This window comes from Somniosus microcephalus, chromosome 11 (assembly GCF_052327205.1).
Source record: "Somniosus microcephalus isolate GS21.2 chromosome 11, FLI_Smic_1.0, whole genome shotgun sequence".
NCBI lineage: Eukaryota > Metazoa > Chordata > Chondrichthyes > Squaliformes > Somniosidae > Somniosus > Somniosus microcephalus.
In genome coordinates this window covers 196,544,982-196,571,071 of record NC_140997.1, presented here as the reverse complement: position 1 = coordinate 196,571,071, position 26,090 = coordinate 196,544,982, and the positions used below count along the sequence as shown (strand labels likewise).

General features: G+C 45.1%; 2 protein-coding genes across 2 annotated transcripts in view; one reads left to right on the top strand and one right to left on the bottom strand.

Annotated features, from left to right (window-relative positions):
- Positions 1-26,090, top strand: part of cacna2d3a (calcium channel, voltage-dependent, alpha 2/delta subunit 3a) — a 1,196,772-nt gene that overhangs the window by 1,013,596 nt on the left and 157,086 nt on the right. The window lies entirely within an intron of this gene.
- On the bottom strand, positions 14,088-25,401 carry lrtm1 (leucine rich repeat transmembrane protein 1). Its single transcript, XM_086001644.1, has 3 exons — positions 24,971-25,401; positions 21,952-22,548; positions 14,088-16,068 (listed from the first exon to the last, which is right to left on the bottom strand). The coding sequence occupies exons 1-3, from the start codon at positions 24,975-24,977 to the stop codon at positions 15,635-15,637; spliced, it is 1,038 nt and encodes a 345-aa protein (XP_085857770.1). The 5' UTR covers positions 24,978-25,401; the 3' UTR covers positions 14,088-15,634.

Here is a 26,090-nt window from a genome sequence, read left to right as displayed (position 1 = left end):
CATCCCATCGCCTGCGACATAGTGGTTCTCATGTTGGAGATGGACTCCTCCATTCTCTGCACATTTGCAGATATCACGGCTGCAAAACCTGTCAGAGCCTCCTGCACTTCTTCCTGCATCTCGATTGCTCTCTTTCTTGATGGCCCCCGAGGCTGAGCGTCTGCATGCAGCTGAGCAGAGCTGGGAGCGTCCCACGCCCTCCGGCGAGGAGTCTCCACTACTGTCCCTATCTCCACCACCTCTTCTTGCTTACTTGTGACATGTGAGACACCAGGTGACAAGACTACCCTATATCGCGTGGGACCCACCGAGGTGCGCGTATCTGCGCTGGTGCTGGGTACGCATCGGTCTGGTGACAGTGCACCCTCAGAGGAGGGAGGCTCCTCTGAGGAGTCATCTTCCTCATCCGGCTGGACAGTGGGGGTGATTCTTGATGGACCTGTGGGAGAGTAAAGAGATGACTTAGAAATGTTATGTTCAGAATGGCTACCGATACCATTATGCACATGATGAACATTCACTGGCTGCTAACGTCAGTCCCCATATGAGTGACTGCTGTATGCCATGTGGCTGTATGAGATGTATTTCTGCCACCAGGTTGCTGAGAGGATCCCCTCTCACCGCCAGCTACTCCGCAAATCCTGACACCTCCAGGGTGACCTCCTCTGCTGCTATCAAAGTGGCGAAGGATGAAGGGCCACCTCCGGTTCTCTCCCTCTCCCTATTATTGTGCACTCGTTTCTCCTGCAAGGAGGGAAAGAGATGTTTGAGTGAGAGTGATGGCATGAGTGTAAGGAATGTGTGGGTTACATCTTTAGAGGGTGTCTCTGAGGCAGTGTGGTGCCAATGCCAAATGGCCTCCTTGTGTGGTGTTAGTTGGTATGATTGCTTTAGGGCGAGGAAGAGTGTGAGAGGTGGTTAGTCAGAGAGGGATGTGAGTATGTCGATAGAGAGGGAGGGATGGGTGGACATGCAAGGTATGTTGGTGTGAGTAATGATGTGCCGGAGTAGGCTTGGGAAGGCCGAGTGATGGGGATGTGATGAAGTTGAGTGTGGATTTGCACTCACCTTTCCTGATCTCATGAGATCATTGAAGCGCTTCCGGCACTGCACCCAGGTCCTCCTCCCCACATCCCTGCTGTTTACCTCCTCTGCAATTTGGAGCCAGGCTCTTTTTGTCTCCTGGGGAGGTCTCTGCCACCCATTGGAAGGGATGAGGACCACCCTGCGTGCTCTGACTCCCTCCACAGGAATATGTACCGAGTCATCTGAAAATTTGGGATGCAGTCCTCTGCTGTTGTAAAGCCATCTCTGCAAGGCTGAGCAATAACCAGTGGTGATATATCCTCCCTGCACACACCTAGATGAACATTTAAATCTGATGTGGTCAAGGCTGCTTTAAATATGTCATTGATGACGCCACCAGACCTGCACCATTTAATAGGGCCAGGGAACGTGCAGACCTGCCTTAATAAGGGCCATTAATGGAAGGTTGCTCTGAGGAGTGGGATGATAAGAAGAACGCGGTTCTGACCCACCGTGCCGACCAGCCGCACCCGACCCGCCCAGATAATGAAAATTCCGGCCCCCATCTCCATGACCTGCTCCACCCATATTCCCACATGGAGCCTTTTGTTGCTCGCTCAGCTCTGTGTACTCCCTCTCCATCACTATCAGAACTTTCAGCTGTCTACCCGACTGATTGGAATTCCCTCTCTGAACACTTAGCTTTCTCTCCCTCTCCCCCCTCCCCTGTTAACCACCTTCCCAAAACGTATATGTTCAACCATGCCACTGGTCACCTCTCCTAATTTTCATATTGGTGCTTGATGTCCATTTTATTTTAATCTTCTGGAAGGGCCTTTGGATGTTTTCTTTGCTAAAGGAACTATATATATTCAAATTTGTCTGCATTCTCCACCTGCATGCCAACGTTAATTAAGAAAATGCATGCACCTTATCGCATTTTGCAAGCTATCCCAAAGTGCTTCATATGTAATGAATAACTTTTTGAAGTGTTAAGACCTGGATGAGGAAAAATTTCCTCTAGTTCAATGCTGGTAAAACTAAAGCCATCTTTTTCAATTCTCACCAGCACTTATATACCTCTAGGGTTGACTGCATCAACTTTCCCAGCTGCCACCTCAAGCTAAGTCAGAGATGTAGAACCTTGGCATACTTTGAACTGAGCTAAACTTCCTTTACAAGATTCAATCCACTACCAAGGCACTTTCTTTCACCTCCAGGTTATTCCCTACCTCTTCCTCTCCATTTCCCCAACTGCTGCCAAAGCTCATACATGGCTATCCTTGCCAGTCTCCATTCTCACCAAACTACAAACCATTTAGAATCCCATGACCCATGTGCTCACCCACAAAAGGTCCCATACTCCCAATATCTTGTCCTTCCTTAGCTCCATTGGCTCTCCGTGGTCCCATCAATTTAATTCAGGATTCCTTGGCTTCAAATCCCTCCATGGTTTTGTCTTGCTCTTCTCAGCAATCTCCTGCAGCTGTACATCCACGGATATACCCATCACTCCTATGATACTGGTTTACTACTTGTTCCTTTGTCCTGCACTTCACCATTAGTCGCCGCTTGTTCAAGCACTATGTCCCTGCCCTTTGGAACTTCCTTCCTAAATTCCTCCATTTTGCCGCTTAGCTCCTTTCTTTCAAAAGTTTCCAAAAAACCCTCCTCTTTGCTACTTTCACCTCAGCCCTCTAGCCTTTCTGTTTCCCTCCTAATCACGGTCCACATATTTCCCCAACTCTATAAAGCACTCTGAACTGTCTTTCTGTAAGTGGGGAATGGTATTGAAATTTAATTTGCTGTTGTATACCCACAATAATTCTAAAGCTGTTCGCTGATAGAACTCAGCAAAGTTGCTAATCGGTACAAACATATCCTATCTGTTAACCTAAAATGCCTGCCGATGGTCATTGTATTCCCTGGAATATAGAAGATTAAGCGGTGATTTGATTGAGGTTTTTAGGATTTTGAAGGGAATTAATAGGGTAGATAATAAGAAACATTTCCCGCTGGTGGGGGAGTCTAGGACGAGGGGACATATCCTTAAAATCAGAGCCAGGCCATTCAGGAGAGAAATTAGGAAACACTTCTTCACGCAAAGGGTGGTAGAAGTGTGGAACTCTCTCCCATAAAAAGCAGTAGATGTTGGCGCAATTAATAATTTAAAATATGAGATCGATAGATTTTTACTAGGCAAGGGTATAAAAGGATATGGAGCCAAGGCAGGTGGATGGAGTCAAGATACAAATCAGCCATTGTCTAATTGAATGGTGGAGCAGACTCGAGGGGCTGAATGGCCTACTCCCGTTCCTATATGAATATGGATTGGGATTTGCTTGAATTAGATTCCGAATTTCCAAACTTTGAATGATTCAGTTTGAATCCAGACTTAAGAACAGCTTTGAGGGCTCAACTAGTTAAGTCAGTAATTAACTGCGCCATAGAAACCAGTAAGGACCCAGGTTTTATTCAGCTAAGGTAGTGGTAGACATGCTGCAATTGGCTCCGCATTGTTCCTGAGTCAGAGTGAACAAGTATTATGCATCTGATCACTATCAAGTGAATCCTCTAGTAAAGCACAAGTATGGATGTTGGAATAGGACAAAATGAAACTCAACCATCATAACACCTATGATCAAACACCCTGAAAATACTTACCGTCAAAGTTCACATTTGATGAATGACCCCTTGTGTACTGAAGGGTAATCAACATCCATAGAATTGTACCCCAGCATGAGTTATTGCAATTCTATTTGATAAAATATTTTGAAAAGTCAATTGCCATGTAAATTAATTCCTTTGTACAAAGGCTGGACAAATATTTGGCAAATATGTGGTTAAGAACAGCCTGGGGGTGCCCCATACATCCTGTAGCAAACAGTGAAGTTGCAATGAACTGACACCAGCTATGGAGCAATAGGACCATAGACTGGAGATGCAGATTTCCCTGCTGTTTCAGGCATCTCGGTAGCAGTTTCAAGCTGGCATGAAATCTCAGCCTTGCTGTTTTCTGTGGAACAGCCCATGTCACATGGGATGCTTCCCATTGGTGATATCACCAGAGTGGATTAGCTGGCTGCCCGGGTCAAGGTCAGTCAAGTATGAAAATTTATGTTTTTACAAAACTTCAAACAAAATTCTCCTCTGTATTATTTTACCTGATAAAATGAGGGAGTACTTTGAATAAATCAAGCAGGAAAATCATGACTGTCAGCAATGTTGTGCTCGGTGTCATATCTAAGCACATGGTGGAAGCTAAGTACTGTGAGCTTATTGAACCAGGCTTCTTAATGACTTGGATCTGTATCTATTTTTGGAAAATGAGCCAGAAAAGAACATCCACTTTTTTGGAGAGAGAAAAATTGATGATGTTTCCCACCTTATTATGTACACATTAAAGATTAACTGCAGAACAAATAAAATAATTGATTCCATAGACTGTTTATGAACTTGCTTGCTTAAATATGAGAATCTAATTATGGTTAATATATATCTTTATAAAGTCTTCTGTTGAGTTCCTTTCTATATAACCAGCTGATGTGACAACAGAATCCTAATTGCCATAATATTGTAGTAAATATATATCAATTCCCAGAACAGAAAATAGTAATTGAAGGGAGAGAATCACACACATTAATGAAAGGTTTCTCCGCATATACAATTAAGTATTTTGGAGCACAGTGACTCTTGTGTTGGCAAAGGTGGAAGCCATTTTGTTATACACAGCAGATCCCACAAACAGCAATGAAAGAAATGACCAGTAAATCATTTTTGTTGGTTGCCAGGGGAGTGTTAACATCAGTATTCTTCAAGTAGTGCTATGAGATCTTTAACATCCAGTGGAACAGGTAAAAAGGGCTTCAGTTTACCATTTTACCTACAGCACATCATCTTCAACATTACAGCATTCCCCCAGAACATCACTGAAATATCAGCCCGGGTTATGGCGGGGATTTTAACTGGTTTCAGTTGGATTCCCGCACGCCCGCAGCAGAATTAGACCACAGCTATTTTAACTGCCAGGCCTCATTAACATGCCACTGGCCGACTTGCTGTCCAGAACAGGCAGAAAGTGGGCAGGAACTGGCCTATGGTCTGTGGAAATGTGAGTGGCTAAGGGCTGCTCGCTGCCACTCAGGTAAGTGTAGAGTTTTGGGGGGATGGGGGCGGTGCGGTGGTATGGAAGCTGCAGTGGCTTCCCCGCTCAGGTTGGAGTTACAAATGCAGTTAGGCTCTGATGACGCCATCGGACCCCCATCTGCATATTTGAATTTTTTTTTAAGTTTGGAAACATTAGCGCCTGGCGCTAATTTTCCAAACTTTTAAATTTTAGTGCCCCAAACGGGGCTATAATGAATTTCAGCCCCTATGTATTTAAATTATTTTGTTATAAATTAGTGTTATTGCCAGCATCTTTACTTTAACCTGAAAGTAGTTTTTAACTGAGTGCTAAGTCTATTTATTTATGTACATACTGCTGTTAAAAGAACATCAAAATACTTAATAGTTTGTTCTAAATACAGTACATAATCTGTTGTCCAGTCACATTTAAAGTTCAAAGCCCCTTCATTTATTAATCTAGTGAAGCATCATGTTACAGGTTGGGACGACAGTATTATATATCATTAAATGTGAGTGCTTTGAATCTTTTGCATGGCAAGGAATATTAATAAGCTTTTTGTTGGCCTGCTATTAGTTGCCCGCCATAATGGTAGGCAAGTGTTGGCATCTAGGACTCAGTGTCATTTATTGGAATACCAGTTTGCGAACAAAATTGCACAATGTTCCCTGTTAGATCCGTGGTTCAGTGGATAAAGAATTACACGGATGCTGTATGTAACAAACAACAGGTCTTTACTGGAGGAGGGTCATCTCTAGACTGGAGTACAGAGGCATGCGCACAGCTTATATACTGGTGTGGTTACTGCCGGTACTACAGTATACAGGAGCTGTAAAAAGTAGTTCTGACTTAAAGCACATACACTACATTCCCCACTTACCATGTCACGTCACGAACCGTCAATGAATACGCAAAAATTAGGTTAGGAGAATCTAATTTTTTTGCATAATCTGAATTAACTTGGAACAAATCAAACATTTTACAAGTATTTTACCCCATGACCACCGCCAACATCAGCTCCTCCATCATCACCAGCATTATGCACATAAACAAAAAATGATGTAGCAGCTGAGTACTTAATAACTTTTATAGCAGCAGCATTTTAACACTGCACTTTACATTGAGCTCAGTGACAATGGAACATTGCACATACATGCAAGAGTTCCATTTTCTGGCCAGTTAATTTTTAATGTTAGAAGAGCACAGGCAGTGAATTCTACTTTGTCTTAAGACTAAAATAATTCAAAAGCAATTTTATAAAGTGCCTCTTGTGATGGTCTCACATCAGTGCATTTGGGAGACAGATTGCTGGCTTGACCTCCGAGTTATATTGCCACTTTTGCACCAATGAGCATCTGAAACCCCTTCACATTGACAGTTTAATGACAAAGAAATGTGTAAGTAACTGCTTCAAGCCAGTTAGTTATGAACACTGGCTACACTTGTACTGCTGTATGCTTCTCAGTGTTCAGTAGTGTGACACTGAGCACTGATTACGCAATGAAAATATTTGAAACAAGAGCCCATAGAAAGGAACAAAATGATGTTAAATGTAATTAGGATCTGCAGTATAATGGAATCCTTAGTTGTCCTGTGTCTGTTGCAGATAGCAATGTAAATTTGCCACAAAAATCACAATAAAGAGCAGTTGAATCTCCAGTTTAGCTGCACCACCTCCACTGAGACCCACCCACTGAGTTTGACCATAGTAATACTGTGCCGGGCCTTCTCCAGCAGTAGGTGCTGGTACAGTGTTCCAGAATTTGGTGTGCATCATCTGCATTTAAACCACTCGGTATCTACTTAACTGGTATGAGTCTGATCTTCTACAAGTATGTAAAAAGGAAGAGAGTAGCAAAAGTAAGCATTGGTCCCCTAACGGCTGAGACAGGAGAAATTATAATAGGGGAAATAAGGAAATGGCAGAGACTTTAAACAAATATTTTACATCTGTCTTCACAGAAGAAGACACAAAAAGCATACCAAAAGTAGTGGGAAACCAAGAGGCTAATGAGAGTGAGGAACAGGAGAAAGCCCTTCGAGTCTGCTCCGCCATTCAATAAGATCATGGCTGATCTTCGACCTCAACTCCACTTTCCTGCCTGATTGCCATATCCCTTGATTCCCCATGAGTCCAAAAATCTATCTCAGCCTTGAATATACTCAACAACTCAACTTCCACAGCCTTTTGGGGTAGAGAATTCCAAAGATTCACAACCCTCTGAGTGAAGAAATTTCTCCTCATCTCACTCTTAAATAGCCGACCCCTTATCCTGAGACTATGCCCTCTAGTTCTAGACTCTCCAGCCAAGAGAAACAACCTCTCAGCATCTACCCTGTCAATCCCCCTCAGAATCTTAAATGTTTCAATGAGATCACCTCTCATTCTTCTAAACTTCAGAGAGTATAGGCCCAATGTACTCAATCTCTCCTCACAGGACAACCCTCTTATCCCAGGGATCAATCTAGTGAACATTCATTGCATCGTCTCTAAGGCATGTATATCCTTTCTCAGATAAGGAGACCAAAACTGTGTATAGTACTCCAGGTGTGGTGTCTCCAGAGCCCTGTACAATTGGAGTAAGACATCCGTACTCTTGTACTCCAACCCCTTGCAATAAAGGCCATTTGCCGTCCTAATTACTTGCTGTACCTGCATGCTAACTTTCTGTGTTCCTGTATGAGGACACCCTAATCTCTCTGAACACCAACGTGTAATAGTTCCTCACCATTTAAAAAAATATTCTGTTTTTCTATTCTTCCGACCAAAGGGAATAACCTCACATTTCCCCACATTATACTCCATCTGCCACTTTATTGCCAACTCACTTAACATGTCTATATCCCTTTGCAGGCTCTTTGTCTGCTCCTCACAGCTTACTTTCCTACCTAGCTTTGTATCGTCAGCAAACTTGGATACATTGCACTCGGTCCCTTCATCTAAGTCATTAATATAGATTGTAAATAGCTGAGGCCCAAGCACTGATCCTTGCAGCACCAGACTAGTTACAGCCTGCCAATCTGAAAATGACCCATTTATCCCTACTCTCTGTTTTCTGCCTGTTAACCAATCCTCTATCCATGCTAATATCTTACCCCCAACCCCATGAACCCTCATCTTGCGTAGCAACCTTTTATGTGGCACCTTATTGAATGCCTTTTGGAAATCCAATTATACTATTTCCACTGGTTCCCCTTTATCTACCCTGCTAGTTACATCTTCAAAAAACTCTAATACATTCTTTAAACATGATTTCCCTTTCATAAAACCATGTCGACTCTGCCTAATCACATTAGGATTTTCTATGTGCCCCATTACCACTTCCTTAATAATGGATTCCAGCATTTACCTGATGACTGATGTCAGGCTAACTGGCTTGTGTCCCCGGGCAAACAATGCAAGAGTCCCCGGTTCACAAAACACGTCCCCGAAGTGTATCCTGGGCAGTGAGTGTACACCCCTAAGCTGTCAGTTTGCGGCTGTAAGGCTAAATTAAACAACAACTTGTACAATGGCCAGAGTGACTCACTGCACATGCGCGACTGGGCAGTCTTTCTGCGCATGTGCCAGTTATTGTTTCTGTGTTTCTGGCCGGGCTCGTGCTGCTGGATTGTCGGTGCCGGAAGTGCCTGGGAGCACGGCAACCGGAGCGGATAAGGGAGTGAGCGCAGGGCAGGGCCCAGTCACAGTCACCGGGGGAAGGGGGATGGGTTAATCCGAGACACTGTGGGGGTTCAAGTGTGACCTCAGTCACTGGGGGGTCAGGGTCAGGTGTGCAACTGTTAAAATATATGCTGCTAAAAACTTTTGCCTCACTACGCTGCGCAACCTACATTTTCCATCCTGGTACTTTGCTGTGCTCCCACCCTGTGTGCCCCTGGATTAGGTTTAGAAAATATGGCCACCCTAAGATAAAGTATAAGGCCTAGAAATTCAGTTGCGTTCGCCAGCCGTTAACGCCATAAGAGGGGTATATTTCCAGCGCTAGGCACTTAGCGCCCGGGCGCAGGCCGATCTGCGCCTACGCCCAAATTCAGTAGACATTTAGCGCCGGCGCAAAGTGTTTGCGCCCGCTCAGCTGCGCGCGCAGCTTATGACGTCATTTCGTCGTGCAACGCTGTTTGTGCGCCCCAAACCGGAAATTCAGTGGCGCCCGCCCAATGTGGGCGTGGCGCTGTTAAGAACTGTGAAGTGGAACGCAACAGAGGCCCTGTGGGCCTCGGGGAGCGCTAATTAAAGGGCACTTACACTGACCTATAAAGCCCAGCCATTTTGCTGCGATGACTTTACTGCTTTGGATTTCTGGACAGAGACCAAGGAACAGAGCTTACTGATTTGGGACAACATAGGAGAGGTATTTTTGGCTTCTGGCCAGAGCTTTGACATTTGAATCATTGTGATTTCACTGTTTGCAAGTTTATTATGGGGGCTGTATGGGGTTCCAACCCTCAGTTGCAGCATTATGTGCGAAGGGCTCGCAGACGCTGTGTGAGAGGGCCAGCCATGCCTAGACGCAGAGGGGCCATCAGGCGTCGGCAACGTAGGCCTTACCCACTCAGGCAATACCGGCAGCAGATGTCCTATCTCACCATGACTGCGGCGCATTGTGTTAAGAGGCTGCGCTTCAGAAGGGAGGTGGTTGCAGAGATCTGCCAGCTGCTTCACAGAGATCTGCGTCCACAGCTGATGTGCAGGCCGTCTCTCTCGGTGGAAGTGAAGGTCACGGTGGCTCTGAACTTTTATGCAAGCGGCTCCTTCCAAGCCGCTGCTGGGGACATAGCGAACATCTCCCAGTTCGCCGCGCATCGCTGCATCCGGCAGGTCACCGATGCACTTTTCGTGAGGAGACACCAATTCATCTCCTTCCCCATGACCCTAGAGAGGCAGGAGCAGCGTGCAGTCGGATTTGGCAGGATCGCGGACTTCCCCATGGTGCAGGGCGCCATTGACTGCACGCATGTGGCTATGCGGGCACCTATCGACAATGCCGAGGATTACCGCAACCGGAAGGGCTACCATTCCCTCAATGTACAGCTGGTGTGTGACCACAGGCAGCGCATCCTAGCTGTCAATGCCCGCTTTCCAGGAAGCAGCCACGATGCATTTATCCTGCGCCAGACTACTGTGGCTGACATGTTCGAGGCACAGCCTCCACCAAGGGGGATGGCTTATTGGGGACAAGGGCTACCCTTTGTGTACATGGCTCATGACCCCGCTCCGCGCGCCCAGGACCCCAGCGGAGGAGGCATACAACGAAAGCCATCAAGCCACAAGGAACATCATAGAGCAAACGATTGGCGTCCTCAAGCAACGGTTCCGCTGCCTGGATCGTTCCGGCGGATCTCTACAGTATTCGCCGGATAGAGTCTCCCAGTTCGTCGTCGTGTGCTGCATGCTGCACAACCTGGCTATCCGCAGGACTCAGGCACTGCCACCTGACGTTGCACCACCACCTTAGGAGGACGAGCAGGAGGACCATGAGGAGGAGGAGGAGGAGGAGTACCAGCCCAGGAGGGAGCCACAAGGTCCAAGGGCCGTCCGCCGGCGGCTTATTGAACGACACTTCTAGGCCCCCTGTCAGGGAATGGCCTGTGGCAATGAACGCACCTGAATGCAGCCGCTCCACAAGCCCTCAGCCGCTTAACGCAACAACCATTTGAAACATGACACCTGGACATGCTGAATAAATAAAAAGCTTTATTTTACAAACTCAGGGCCCTTCCCACATGAAACAGAAAAACAGACGAGACCCCCGAAAAACAGACGAGACCCCCAAAAAACAGTCAAAAACATCTGTCACTCCCACAACCTGGGGAGGAATAACAAAACTTGCCCATCCAATTGGCCTTCATCATCGGCCTTACAAAAATAAGCCCCCCCCTCCACAACACAAACACCCCCATAAAAACAAAAAATGCCTTCATCTTCGGCCTTACCAAAATAAGCCCCCCCCAGAACACAAACACCCCCATATAAAAAAAACCGCTATCACCACACTCTACTGGGTGTGCCGAGAGGGCGAGTCCTTATGCAGGCTTCTCCGGCCCCTGCCCGACCTGTTGCTCCGCCTCAACCTGGGCCCTGTGGGTGTGGCAAGGCTGGGGGAAGGCTCATGAGGGCCACAATGCGTGACGGCAGATGCCCTTGGGGGTCGGCCTAGACGAGGCCCGGCCCGGGAGGGGCCGGCTGCTGACTGCTGCAGCTGTGGCTGGCCAGCATCAGTCTCAGCAGCAGCTCGTCGCACCTTGGCTGGGGGAGTGGCAGTGTCGGCTGCACCAATGGGGGCAAGCTGGCTGATGACAGGCGCGCGCTTTTCGCCAGAGACACTGGCACTCGGCCGGGCTGGCAGTGCAGCAAGCGCAGCAATCTGGTGGAGGCCAGACCGCTGTGCTGCAGCAGGGCGGCGGGTGCCCTGGCGATGCCTCCGTGCCACAGCGAGTGTGGCAGAAGTGAGTGCCCGAACTGCCCTGGTATGTGCCCGCATCAGATCTGGCAGTGTCTGGACGGCACCACTCATGGACTCGCGACTCGCGTCCTGCGCTGCCGCGAGTTGCTGGACACCCCTGTCCTGCGCTGCCGCGAGTTGCTGAACACCCCTGTCGTGTGCTGCCGCGAGTTGCACGACCCCCCTGGCCTGTGATTCCCCGAAAGCGACCACACTATGAGCCAGGGACTGAATGGCCTGAGGCAACTGTCCCACAACCCCCATGAACTCCTTGTGGCGCCGCTCCGACGCCGCGGACATCTCATCAAGGAGGCGCACCTCCTGGGCGAGGACCGTCTCCGGACTGGAGGGCGGACTCTCCCTCTGGGGAGAAGGCCGCCGAGCTGCCCGACCCTTCCCGCGTGCCTCGACCCCACTGGGCCCAGGAACTGCCCTCCCCTGCAACACTTCCCCCCTCTGGGGAGAAGGCCGCCGTGCTGCCCGACCCTTCCCGCGTGCCTCGACCCCACTGGGCCCAGGAGCTACACCCCCCTGCAACACTTCCCCCTGCCTCTCCTCCAGGCCAGACGTCTCCCCTCCATTGCCATCCCCTGGCGCGGATGAGGGTTCCCCCGATGTGCCGCCTTCCTCCTGGTCCTCGTCGTCCTCCTCCTCCAAGGGCCTGGCACTCTGAGCTTCAGGGACCACCTCCTCCTCACCAGCTGAAAGCAGGAAGGCACAAGAGTAGCTTTAGAGTGAGGACAGGGCGTCAGCGAGGGAGGCATGAGTGGTGGCATTATGCGCATTGGTCGGACAGTGGGAAAGGATGTAGATCTGAAGCGCAAGGGCAACGAGAGAGGTCCAACCGGTCATGTCCTTACCAGTGGGTCCCAGTACAGGGTCCGCATCTCCAATGGCAACAGGGCCAGTCACCCGGCCACGCATGAGTCGAGCCACGCTCTCCTCCAGCTCACTGAGCGCCTGGTACTGGGGACGGCCTCCCCCGGTGGCAGACTGGCTCCTCAAATTCCGCGCCAGCTTGGCCTGCAAGAGAAAGGACGGCCTCTAAGTACAGTGTGGTGCCCTGTTGCTGTGTGCACTGCCTCCCATGGTCGAATAGCTTGGCCAGTGTGGTGCCCTGTTGCTGTGTGCACTGCCTCCCATGGTCGAATAGCTTGGCCAGTGTGGTGCCCTGTTGCTGTGTGCACTGCCTCCCATGGTCGAATAGCTTGGCCAGTGTGGTGCCCTGTTGCTGTGTGCACTGCCTCCCATGGTCGAATAGCTTGGCCAGTGTGTTAAGTGCAGAAAGTGCTATTGATGATCATGCCAGTGCCATAGCTGCGGGAGGAGGGCTGGCCATTAGGCCTTTGAGGTCCCTTTGCCCATAATGTGAGGTGCACATGCAAGGATGAGGAGGACACTGGAAAGGGTACTCACCTTCACCATCCGAGTGAGGTCGTTGTACTTCTTGCGGCATTGGTCTGCACTCCTGGGGACATCGCTGGTGGATGACACCCTGTGGGCGATTTTCTTCCAGGCTCTCCTGTACTGCCTCCTGGGAGCCTTCTTGCCACTGTCCGGGCACAAGCTCTCTCTTTTCTTTTCCACACCATTAACCAGCACCCTCAAAGCATGCTGGGAGAAGCGCTGCGCTCGTTCACGGGCCTTCTCCATGGCTTCAGGCGCTATTTGGGTCCACCAGCAGTGTTGAGGCCTAGCTGCAGGGCTCCACTATGCAGGGCGTGGCAGCAGTCAAAGTCGACCCTTCCCCCTTTAAGAGCTGGCCGGCGTCAGGGTGTCTGCTGTCAATCAAAACATGACCGCACCTGCGCTGCGCCCGGCCTCGGCGTTATCGGTCCGCATCGCCGGCTTAGCGCCTGAAGATAGCAGTGCAATGCCAGTTTCAGCGCTCGCCCAAACTCTTGGCCAAATCTACTGAATTTCGGCGAAGTGGCCTACACTTTCCGGCGGGCGCTAACTTTAGCGACCGCCCGACTTTACCGCCCCAAAAGTGGCCAGACTGAATTTCTAGGCCTAAAGCTTTTAAAAGAATTCGGTTGGTACACATTTCTGTTGGAAGGTTTTCAGTCAGATTTTTCTTTAAAAATGGTATGTGTAACAAATATAGTCTAAATGTAATTTATTTAAGCTTAAGCACAGTAAAACAGTTTGCAAATGGGGGTATGTGCATCAAACATTATGAGATCTCTGGCCCATGGTAATGGCTAACTGGGAGCTTCATCAACAGGCTCCACAGATGTTCTTCTGCTTCATTTACTCTGGTTCACAAGCATCCTTCTGTTTAGAAACCATTATTGACACATAGCAAAATCTGCTGGGAATTATTTTTACTGTAAACATTAAAGGAAACTAAGAGAAATAAAAAAATAAAACATACAAAACATACTAAGCACTTTGAAAAACTTTATAAATTCTATTTTATGTCTTGGGGCACAGCAGCTTTGCTAACATATTGATGTAATTGAAGAAACTAAAACAGATGTACATAACTTTGTCAGCCTTTTAATTTAAGATTTCAAATGTGTTTGTTATTGATTACAGAGGATACTTTTCACAAAGCATATGTTTTAAATACTTACTTTACATTCTTATCTACCTTTTGTTTTAATTATTTTAATAATTAAAAATTGATACTGCATTCAAACAGAAATCTTGATCATCATTAGCTTTTTTCCATTTAAAAACAATGGAGAGGTACAGTTATTGGTCATATTAATCTGAAAGTATTTTCAGAAGTTTATTCTGAAGTAGTGTTAGGATTCCAGTCACTTAAGGGGAAAAATTGGCTCGCCCTTTGGGGCGCTACTTTTAGTGCCCTGAAAAAGTTAACACTCCTGCGCCGCAAATTGAATGGTAGCGGTCCAAGCAGGAGGCGGGGCACTACTGGAGGAACTACCCCTCCCTCTTGGGGCGCTCCCATTCAATATCGTGCTGCTACGTGCAGCAGCGCCACGTGCATCGACATGTAGCGCCGCGGTACTACAGGCCTCCCTCCCCTGATTACCAAAAAAAATGGCCGCCCGGCACCTGCCCTTTAATTTGCACCGCCCTGGCCGCAAACACGGCACCCTGACTCTGTCGGACATAGTGTCCGCCGGTAGCTCAGGGGGCGCGAGCAAAGTTTGCAGCCGGGACGCGAGCGGGGCGCTGCGCACAGCGATGATATCATTGCCGGAGGCAGAGCGCCATGGGGCGCTGCCGGCTACCGCTGCCGCTAACCTCACGCTGAATTTCGCAGGAGGTGTTCGTGGCGCCACGCCCGGGCACTAGGAGCTTTGCGCCCTGTTAGCGCCCCCTTGGGGTGCTATGAGAGGCGCAAAGCAACCCAATTTTTCCCTCTTAGGCTTTGAAATTATACTGTGCTATAATAGCTTATGAGCACTTAATACACTTGTATAATTTATTTGTTTATTTTATTTTAAGCAAATGAATGCCTCTGTTAAAATAGGAGAATCAGGAATTTCATGTGCCTGCATTAACCATTAGCACACTACTATTCCACTGCATAATTTCAAGGCCATAATCTTTGTGGCTTACCTGAACTGAATAACTTTAGCCCAAAAACCTAATACAAAATAAATTTCTAAAATGTATCTTCAGTAATGGATACCGATGTGTTCCCAGTCATATTCCTGTATATTAGACTAATCTAGATCTAGAATAAACCATATTTTACAATAAATGTTGAAATGAAAAAGGCAAAAGATCCTTCTTACACTATACCCTGGAATGCATGGCATTCCTTAATGACATGTTCAATAATCATGTTTATTTCCCTTCTGTGTTTGATTCTTCACCTTATTCATAATTGTGTTGACACTGTTTAAAAGTCAGTCTAAACTAAGATACACAATAAATGATTTACATGCAAAATTCTGAGGGTCCAAAGTGCTATAATAAATTAAAACAGTCTTGGATGTTAGATATCTGCTCTTACTTATGAATGAGATGTTGATCCTAGATTGTCACCATTTCTGACATGTTTGTTTCTAACATTTTGTCATGATATTTGAAAAGCAAGGCAGGAAATTGAAATTCATGGCAGTGAACCGTCTAGTGGCTCCTTCTCTTCAGCACTTCCCTGTTCAACCTCTGGACCCAGATGTTCCAGTTTCTTTAGTTCCTTTTGATATTTAGCCATAACAGCTGCATAAGAACAGCCATAAATTGCTGCTGCCAACATCAACAGGCAAATAATGCCACAGATGACTCCAGTTATCACAACTGTGGCAATAGCATGACGTAAATTGCCAGATCGTTGCTTGGCCTTTGGATTGCAGTCTGAATTGTTGTCATTTTCATTTTTGTCATGCAGGTTTTGTGTAGTGGAACTTCTGTGGTCAGAGTCAGCATGAGATGACTTGTACTTAACAGAGGAACATGGCTGGAATAATTCATGAGGAATTTTCATAAGGTCTTTACTCCTTAAATCTTCTGGTTCTGTACACAGAATCTCATCAATCTGGCCTCCTATATAAAAGAGAATGAGTCATAGCATGGAATTTGTTTATGATTTAAAGTCTTTTAAACATAAAAAAGGGCAAATTCATTTTCATATGAGCTATACAATTATTACATCTGGAAGGATGCCTGTAGTCATTTAAAGGGCAATTATACAAAATAAAGGAATTCCAAGTCCCTTCCCTTTTTTTCCTGTTCCTCAATTTTTTGGATTTACTTCTGAGTAGTTTTATAATAAGTGGACACCAGCCAATAAGATTACAGATTAAAGAACATTTGTTGATTCTCTAGATGTCTACCCACTGAGATGTTTTGTTGTAATACGTTTTTATATTCTGAAAATATTAAATCACAATCTTAAAATAATTCAGTTAGGCAATTGAATATGTAATGGCTTGTGAAGCTATTATTATTACATACTGTTTTTTCTCACCTGGATAAGACTACAATCTCTCACATGAGGATTCATGAGAAAAAGGGCTTACGTCAAGTCTCACTGTCTTTTTCATGCATCTCCAGTTCAAGAATGCGCTCTAATAAATCAATAATACCAATTTCTGACATATACAGATACCCAAAATTAATCCAGGTTGTGGGCGGGGTGAGTTTACAAGTGCTATAATCCTCAGTCGCTAACAGATCCGTTAGTTATACAATGCTAAGAATTTATGAACATGTAGAGATGCTGAAGTTTTCTCTCAGATACCAACTCATGTTACCCACTTTTTGAGAAGTATAGTATACAGTTATGGCAGCGTAGTGTCACAGTACTGGATTAGCAACCCAGAGGTTGTGATTTTAAATCCCACCATGGCGAGTTGTGGAATTAAATTCAATAAATCTGGTAAAGAAAAAGATGGCTAGATTGTAAAAACTCAACTGCTTCACTCCCTTACTTAGTCTCTCACCTACACATGTCTCTATTCCACACTGTGTGATTGACTCTTAATGCCCTATGAAAAGGCCAAGCTGGCCACTCGGTTGTATTCTGAGCAACTAGAGATGATGGTCAATGTGGCCTTGCCAGTGTCACCTGCATCCTGATAACAAATAACAAAAAAGTTTAGTGAATAGTATTGAACTAATCACAGTAGTCCAAATATTATTACAAGTTAGTACCTAACAAGCTGAAAACGAGCATCTTGATGGGACTAATGGGACTGAAAGCTGATAAATCCCCTGGACCTGATGGCCTGCATCCTAGGGTTTTGAAAGAGGATATAGAGATAGTGGATTCATTGGTTGATATTTTCCAAAATTCCATACACTCCAGAACGGTTCCCGCAGATTGGAAGGTGGCAAATGTAACCCCCCCCTATTTAAGAAAGGAGGGAGAGAGAAAACGGGGAACTACAGACCAGTTAGCCTGACATCAGTAGTAGGGAAAATGCGAGAATCTATTATTAAGGACGCAGTAACAGAAAATAATAATAGGATTGGGCAGAGTCAACACGGATTTATGAAAGGGAAATCGTGTTTGACAAATCTGTTAAGAGTTTTTTGAGGTTGTAACTAGCAGAATAGATAAGGGGGAACCAGTGGATGTGGTGTATTTGGATTTTCAGAATGCATTTGATAAGGTGCCACACAAGAGGTTATTAAACAAAATTCGGGCTCATGGGATTGGGGGTAATATATTAGCATGGATTGAGAATTGGTTAACGGACAGAAAACAGAGAGTAGGAATAAACGGGTCATTTTCAGGTTGGCAGGCTGTAACTAGTGGGGTACCGCAAGGATCAGTGCTTGGGCCTCAGCTATTCACAATCTACATCAATGATTTGGATGAGGGAACCAATGTAATATACCCAAATTTGCTGATGATACAAAGCTAGGTGGGAATGTAAGTTGTGAGGAAGATGCAAGGAGGCTTCAAGGGGATATAGACAGACTAAGTGAGTGGGCAAGAACATGGCAAATGGAATATAATGTGGAGAAATGTGAAGTTATCCACTTTGGTAGGAAAAATAGAAAAGCAGAGTATTTTTTAAATGGTAAGAGATTGGGAAATGTTGGTGTTCAGAGGGACCTGGGTGTCCTTGTTCAGGAATCACTGAAAGTTAACATGCAGGTACAGCAAGCAATTAGGAAAGCAAATGGTATGTTGGCTTTTATTAGGTTGGTTCCTGGGATGGGGGGATTGTCCTACGAGGAGAGATTGAGTAGACTAGGCCTATATTCTCTAGAGTTTAGAAGACTGAGAGGTGATCTCATTGAAACATACAAAATTCTTACAGGACTTGACAGGGTAGAGGCAGGGAGGATGTTTGCCCTGGCTGGGGAGTCTAGAACCAGGGATCACAGTCTCAGAATAAGGGGTCGGCCATTAAGGACCGAGATGAGGAGAAATTTCTTCACTCAAGAGGGTGGTGAATCTTTGGAATTCTCTACCCCAGAGGGCTGTAGAGGGTCAGTCGTTGAGTATATTCAAGACAGAGATTGATAGATTTTTGAATATTAAGGGAATCAAGGGATATGAGGATAGTGCAGGAAAGTGGAGATGAGGTAGAAGATCAGCCATGATCTTATTGAATGGTGGAGAAGGCTCGAGGGGCCAAATGGCCTACTCCTGCTCCTATTTCTTATGTTATTATTGATCCTGACAAAAGCATTTGTTGCCATTATAGCTCTGTTGATTGGAGACTGAAACTATCAGTAATGCATATTTCACTAACACAAACGTCAATTGATAATGAAAAGTGCCAGGCACAAGGCAAGCAACATTAAACTCTGATTTTTCCATGTTCCTACCCTAATCTAGATGAAAAAGTAAACCTGGGAAGATCATAGAAGTCATGATCAACCTGTTTAGAACTCTAGTCAAACCAGACTTTGAGCACTGTTATGGCCACAAGTCACAAGGGAGACATTCAAGCACTGGAGGCAGTGCAGAGAAGCAACACAAGCTACCCAGAGAGTGGTGAGAATGTGGAACTCACTACCACAGGGAGTAGTTGAGGTGAATAATATAGATGCATTTAAGGGGATGCTACATAAGCATATTGGGCTGGTTGGGCCAAATGGCCTGTTTCAATGTTGTATATTCTGTGCAATTCTGTGTACGGCTTGTCCAATAGTCAGGGGTTTGGAATTGAGGAAAGACTAGAGCAACTCAAGCTTTTCAACATGGAAAGGAGGTGTCTGAGGGGTGATCTTATAGAGCTATTATATAAAATGACATGGAAAAGGTAAATCTGGAATATTACTTTAAATTAAATTGTGGGAGTAAGACAAGGAGACATGGGGGGTGATTTTGCCAATGGGGAGCTTTTGGAGGCGGGACTCCCACTTGTCGGGTTTCAGTCTCGCCTCCAACAACTTCTGGCCAACCCACGCTATTTTCCCTTGATTGACCTTGTTAAGCTCTGTAAAGCTGTCAAACAGTGACATTCTCTGTAGTTTGATGAGGTCTTGAATTCAAGACCTCATCAAACATCTTTCTTTTGCAGAAATTAGATGGTTGTTGCATTGGAGAATGCAACAGCTATCTGTCATCCCCAATGCGGAGGTGCGAGACTCTCCACATACACACCGACTGAAGCTTGCAGGAAGAAACAAAGGTATAACACTTTGCATTTACCTCAGATACTCACCTCTCTACTCTTGCACCCATCACTTACCTTCACAGCACACTTTTGCACACCCCCCAACCCCCGCAGACCCACTACTCTCCTCGCTGAGCTGGTGGGTTTCGGAGCCTTTGGGAAGCCTGCACTTGTGAGGGCAAAAAGGGGATAATCCTATTTTCTGCCTGTCAACTACCTGTTAACAGGCAGTTAATAGGCTTTAATCCTTTCCCGCCTCCAAGGAGACGGAACCCGGCGTGAGACGGCTACCCGCCTCCTGGGAAGATGGCATGGAGGCGGGTTGGGCACCCGCCCCCAAATTCTGCCATTTTCCCAGCAGTCCTGCCTCCATACCCGCCTCCCCAGGGCTGGCAAGATCGCGCCCATGGTTTCAAACTAGTAAAAGGTAACTTTAGGACTGATGTCAGAGGTTCTTCTTGATAGAGTGATGAACACTTGGAATGGAATTTCAGATAGAGTGGTGGAAGCAAAAGTCCTGGACACATTTGAGAAACAATTAGACACTGCAATGGGGGTGATGGGGAGGAGGGAACTGTTGGCCACTTCTGGATGGATGAACTCATCTGTAAATATCGTGATTTTGAGATCTGGTAGCCAGAGTTCCCTACTACAGGAAACTTTCGATTTACCGGCACCTAAATAACCGGAAATCTCGGTTAACCGGCAAAATTCAGGAGTAGTTTCAGGTAAGTTTTACTTCATATTGTACTTGCCTTCCTCCATCTGTTGCTGTGCAAGGGTGTGGCTGCAGCTGTTGCTAAGCTACAGAGACGCTTGGAACTTGTGGCCATTGTTCTGAACCTGTTGCTAAGCAACAGGGTTTGTTGCTTTATACGGAGCTCTCAGCTCTCCGTATCTTTTACTATAGCGTTCGGTTATCCGGAATTTTTGATGAACCGGCACCCCGTCGGTGCCGGATAAAAAAAAGTTTCCTGTATCAAGGACAAGATTCAGATACCTATAATCCGGAAATATCATTGATTTATCCACCATCTGTGCATCCACAGTCGAGCAACCTATCCTCTACCACCTGCTATGGGCAGTGTCAGAAGAAAAGTGCAATTTGCATAGCACGAGATCACAAAAAATGCACAAAGGGTATGGGTTTCATTCACATGTGAGAACAACAAGAATCTGAAATTCCAAGGACCTGGGAAGACATAAAGAGGATGAATTGCACACAAGGGGCCACTTTTGGGGCCGAACCCAGATCTGTTGAGTTTTGCCCACTCACTTAGTCTGTCTCTGCCCCTTTATAACTTTCTGCTACAACAGCTAAGCAGACCTCCAACCAGAAAGTTCTAAGAACATGCCCACTCGAACCAAGGAAATGATAATTGGAGACAGAACTGCAGTTGGAGACTCTGACATCTGAGTCCAATCATAAGGAAAAAGGGGTGGGGAGAGGAGAGAGGCAGAGCAGCAGGAATCAGACAAACAGGGAGAGGTAAATACAAAGCACCACAGTTTTTGCCCCCCTAAGTTGGTACACGTGCATGTAACCTCTCGCCAACCAGTAAACCTGTTAAATCATGCAGCATAGCTCTTTCCAGATTTAATTCTGCTACTGGTAAAATTTCCGATACCCAGAATCTCACTTCCATTGTATTTTTCATGCAGTGTATCCCAGGATTTGTGTGAAGAGTAGAGAAAGAGTACAGTTTAATACGGTAATATTCGATCTGACTTTTATTGCTATTATTTTCTTTTTAAGATCAGCCTTCATCTCTTTTTTTCCACCTATTTGTTTATGCCTCCATCAATGTCCTATTCCTTCACTTTATCTACTATCAAAAACAAAATCAGCTCGAGCTGAATTCATCCTCTGTTATTTTTTTCTGTGTTATTCTATCTACTGTTTCATGCTGTTATGCCTAGGAGCCACTCTAATGAAATATTTATACTTGCTAAAATTTCATGGATTGCCATGCTCTGTAAAACCTGCCCCTGACAACGGTGTCATTGAGAGCATGATTTACACAAGAAGTCATCCTTATGTGATTAGTATACATTATTTAGAAGAAAAACTTTTAATACCATTATCACCTTAGGAGGTCAAATAAGTGATAAATCCGTACGTGTAAGAGCTGACAAAAAACAGAGGCCACTTTGAGTTATGAAAGGATTTACTTTTCATATTGTGACACTGCTGTGACTTTTGAATATGAGCTGGAGCCATCGTAAAATTGACAGAATGGTAAAGGTTGTAACCAGCTTCTAGAGAATGCAGTGCCAATCTGTATGATCCATGAGAACTAACAGCACTGATGATTCTTGAAATGGTAAATCATATTTGTCTACTAACCTTTGTATAGAAAGCTCTCTAGCCAGAGTTTCAGTCCAGTCACATGACAGTCACATTTCCAATGGTTTTTCTGGAACAAAAGTACCTGTAGATTTGACAGTGAATCCAGAAGAGCCCTGTCCAGTTGATGAAGTTGGTTTTGATGCATAGCAAGCCAGGTCAGATTCTTTTGGTTCTTGAACAAGCCCTCGGGCAAACTTGTAAGATTGTTAAATGATAAATCCAGTTGTTTGAGATTTTGGGTTGAATGAAGGATTTTGTTGTCCATATAGTTGATGGAGTTATTTGCAAGATTCAGGTTGAGAAGATTATGCAGTCCATCAAATGTATTTGATGATAAACTTGAAATAATGTTATTTGACAAGTCTAAAACTTGCAGCTGAGACATATCAGTAAATGCAGCATTTGATATTGTGTGAATATGGTTGTTCTGTAAGTATAGAATTTCTGTGTCAGGAGGAATACCTTTTGGTATCTCAGACAGTCCATTATCTGTGCAGCTCACTTCTTTCAGTGTAATGTTGCATAGACATCTTTCTGGACATCCAATAACTGAGTGCACTAATAAGAAACCAAGAATTCCCAAAGCGATTCCACCTGTATCCAATGTAAACAGACATAAGTTCAATTACCTGTTGAGTAAATTGCACTGACTGTACATGACAATATTTTTCATTGGAAGAGCACAACAATGACCTGGAGTTCACTGTAATTGCATTATTGGCGACTAATGCCATAAATTAAAGCATTGTGATCCTTCAGTGGCGAATTTACTATGACGCTTACCTGTCCCGGAATGTAAAATCGGGCGGAGTGTAAAACGAATGGCCAATCCAATCCAATCCAAAGTGTTTCTTACAGGGGGCTTAAGTTAAAATGACCTGCACTGTAAATTTCTAGTGTGGAAGGTAATTAAGAATGTTCCTGTATTTAACACTTATTGGGAAATAAATTACAAATATATAGTGCAAATTTTACAAACTCAAATATAATATATTGGCTCCTAATTCATTTAAAATTGGCCAAATGAAAGAAACATGTATGATTAGAACACTTAGCAGGTTTTTGGAGTCCAGACACTTTCTTATTAGATCCTTATATAAAAGGCCATGTTAAGGCGAGATCCCTTACCAATAAGGGTCTCACACGCAACCAGCATTTTTCAGATAATTGTGGGCATGCGATCCACAATTTTTCATCCATTAACTTCAATAGAGAGAAAACTGTGGACAGCACATCCACAATTATCTGCTCGCACTAGCTGTCTGCGGCTCCATCTGAGGTGCAGGGCCTCACAAAACGTACCCTCTTATTCTTACTATAACATTAGATTTGGATAAAATGTGCAATTGTTATTACTAAGGTTGATATATTTTACTTTCTGTGTTGCCTAAAATACTATTATCTTAGTTATGAATTTATTTACTTTTATTTTCCCTGTGGTTTAAGTTCGTTTACCCATCCCTTTAACACCCTCCCCCCCCCCCCCCACCCCCCCACCCCACCCCACAATTCATACACTGCTTTCAAGCAAAAAGGGTGCTCACTTAGCCATCTCCCAAAAGTCTGGTTATGCTTCTCTGTAACTTGGTTGTACGCAGGTACGTGATGGTAGTCTGAGATGCCGTGTGATTTCTGTCTTCAACGTGTAAAGGTTTCCTGTTTTCTTTCATTAATGCAGTAATGTGGGTGGTATACATGTGTTCAACATGATGTGTCACTGTGCTATCCTCTTTTCTTTGCTAAATAGTGTGCCACTCAATAACTTGTTTGTTTCTCCTATGTGTACCACTAACTGACGGAGTAGGTGAGCCGGATGGTTTCACGTCCTCCTTCAGTTAATAGTACACGTAACAGAAGCACACAAGTTATCACATGGTGTACTAGGGCTCGTCTGCTTCTTGAGAACATGATGGCTAGCTACCTCCCTGTGCCAGTAACCCAGCGGACTTTCCAACTGTACCCAAGGATGTTAAGACCGCATGCTTTCAATGTTTCCTGTCACTGGTGCAGCGGCATATGAACCAGCCATTCACTTGCACTACTTCATGCATGCCCTTGTTAGACTTGTTGATTTTGCTGCAGAATTGTTGTTACGACCATGAAAGAGTTACTCCTTTACTTAGAAACACAAATTGTTGGGACAGAATTTGCTGGCAAAATAACGGTGAGTTTAATGCGTACACCGTTATTAATGTGTAAATCGTCCAGCAATTTGTGGCGAGGAACAGATAAACCGTGATTTGCAAATTGTCACAAATTGCTGGACGATTTGCTCCGCTCCACCGTTAGTCTCGCGGAAATAGCAGCTCGCTCTCAACCTCCCCGTGAGTGTCAAGAAATTGCTACATTTGCACGTTAATTACCATACCAATTAAACTCGCCACTGAAAGTCAGGGCTAGTACTTAACAGCATAAAAGTGCCCTTTTAATGATGAGATTTATGTTCCTGCAATGCCACTCAATCTTTGGGCTCAGAAAGGGAATAATTGAAACTGTGAAGTCTCATTCCTGTAGGTGTAAATTGTTGTTACAGATTTTTTAAATTTACAATTTTGTAATTTTTTTTCTTGCTTTCCCTTTCTGTCTCTTTTTTCTCTCTCTGTCAAATCTTTCTTTCCCTCTCTTTATTTCTCTTTCTGTACCTGATTTGACTCTAATTCGCCCTATTTCCTTCTCCATCGTTTCTCTGTTTCTTTCTCAATCCTTAAATCTCATTGGTTCAGGAGATAGACTGTTGGCCCCACTGTTTACCAAGGTCCCAGGTAGCCCGTGGCCCTCGCCGCGCCACGCCGTTATCAGCTCGCACATCCAGCAATCTGCGGCGCAAAAAATGTTCAATCTGAAGGGTGAGGGAAAGTAACTAACGGGGTACACCGCAAAATGCCCCATTCAAGCAAAATCTGGGCGAATGTTTGGCTGAATCAAAAAGTGCAAGAGACAAATTCTAAATGACCATTTCCCAATGTTCCCTTACTATACAAATATAATAGATCAGGCATTTAAAATAAACTCTTACCTCTCATTGTTCGTATCTGGTATTTTTCTTTCCTTTTAGATAGAATTGAACCAATCCAGAGATTAACATAACATAGAAGTTAATACTGATTTAGATCTCCAATGTTCAAGGTCTATTGCTCCATTTGAATGCAAACTGAAGAGGCTTTTGTCACCTCAGGTGGAGTCAAGCAACAGTTATTAAGAGTGACCTCTGTCAGGATGCCGATCTTTTACTGCATTGGACTATGTGTTTCCACAGTTTTTTTTTACGTAGTAAGGGCCAGATTTCTAAGACTCCTCTCAACACACCACATGAGCAGTGGCTGTCAGCTTATAGAGGACAGCTGTGCCTCACAAATCAAGATTTGATAGCTCAGGTTTTGCGTGTTTTTTTAAATCTGCCTGAAGTTCAGTGGACAAAAATAAACCTGCCTACTGAAACCCAGGACAAATGTTAAATTCTTTGTGCGGGTTAGCCCTGCTCTAACAAACCTACTGAGTTAGATAAGATCACATGTGGTTTTCAATGTGCATAGATCCTGATTTGAGGCACTGACCTGTATAATATCTGGATGAGTAACCCAGCATTTCGGTGCAAGATTTTGTCCCTGCACATGTTTCTCTTCTGGAGTTAACATATCTTGCAGAATTCTGACATATTGGTCCCGATTTTAACAGTTAAAATAACGGGAGTCACTAACCCCCACCAATCCCGTTTCCTTTCCGCTGTGTCCCCATATTAACCTGCTCTTTTGAGTAAGCGAGCAGGACACCCGCAGGAAGAAAGTAGGGTCCTGTTTTAAATATGCAGATCAGGGTTCGATGATGTCAGCATCTGTAATATCAAGCAGCGGCCTGTGGGGTTGGGGAGTGTTGGCACCCCTGTCAATCGAAACCTGCCGGGAGCCGGATCCTGGGCCAGGAGAGGCAGAGAAGGTAAATTCTAAATTTATTTTTCAGATTTTCTTGTGTGGCAGGAGTGCACCTCCAGGTCTTGCAAAGAAGCCTTGGGCCTCCCTTGCACCGGGCTACCCTCCTCCCCCCAATCACGGTCAGGACCACCCCCCATTCGCAATCCCGACTTCTCCGCCTCCCCTCCCCTCCCCTGCCGATCATGGCTCCAACTTGTCAGCCTTCCC

Excerpts from the sequence above, each read along its gene's own strand:
- lrtm1 (XM_086001644.1), bottom strand. Across the intron at positions 16,069-21,951 it reads AGAGAGCTTTCTATACAAAG|GAGGCCAGATTGATGAGATT; the intron begins GTTAGTAGACAA and ends TCTTTTATATAG.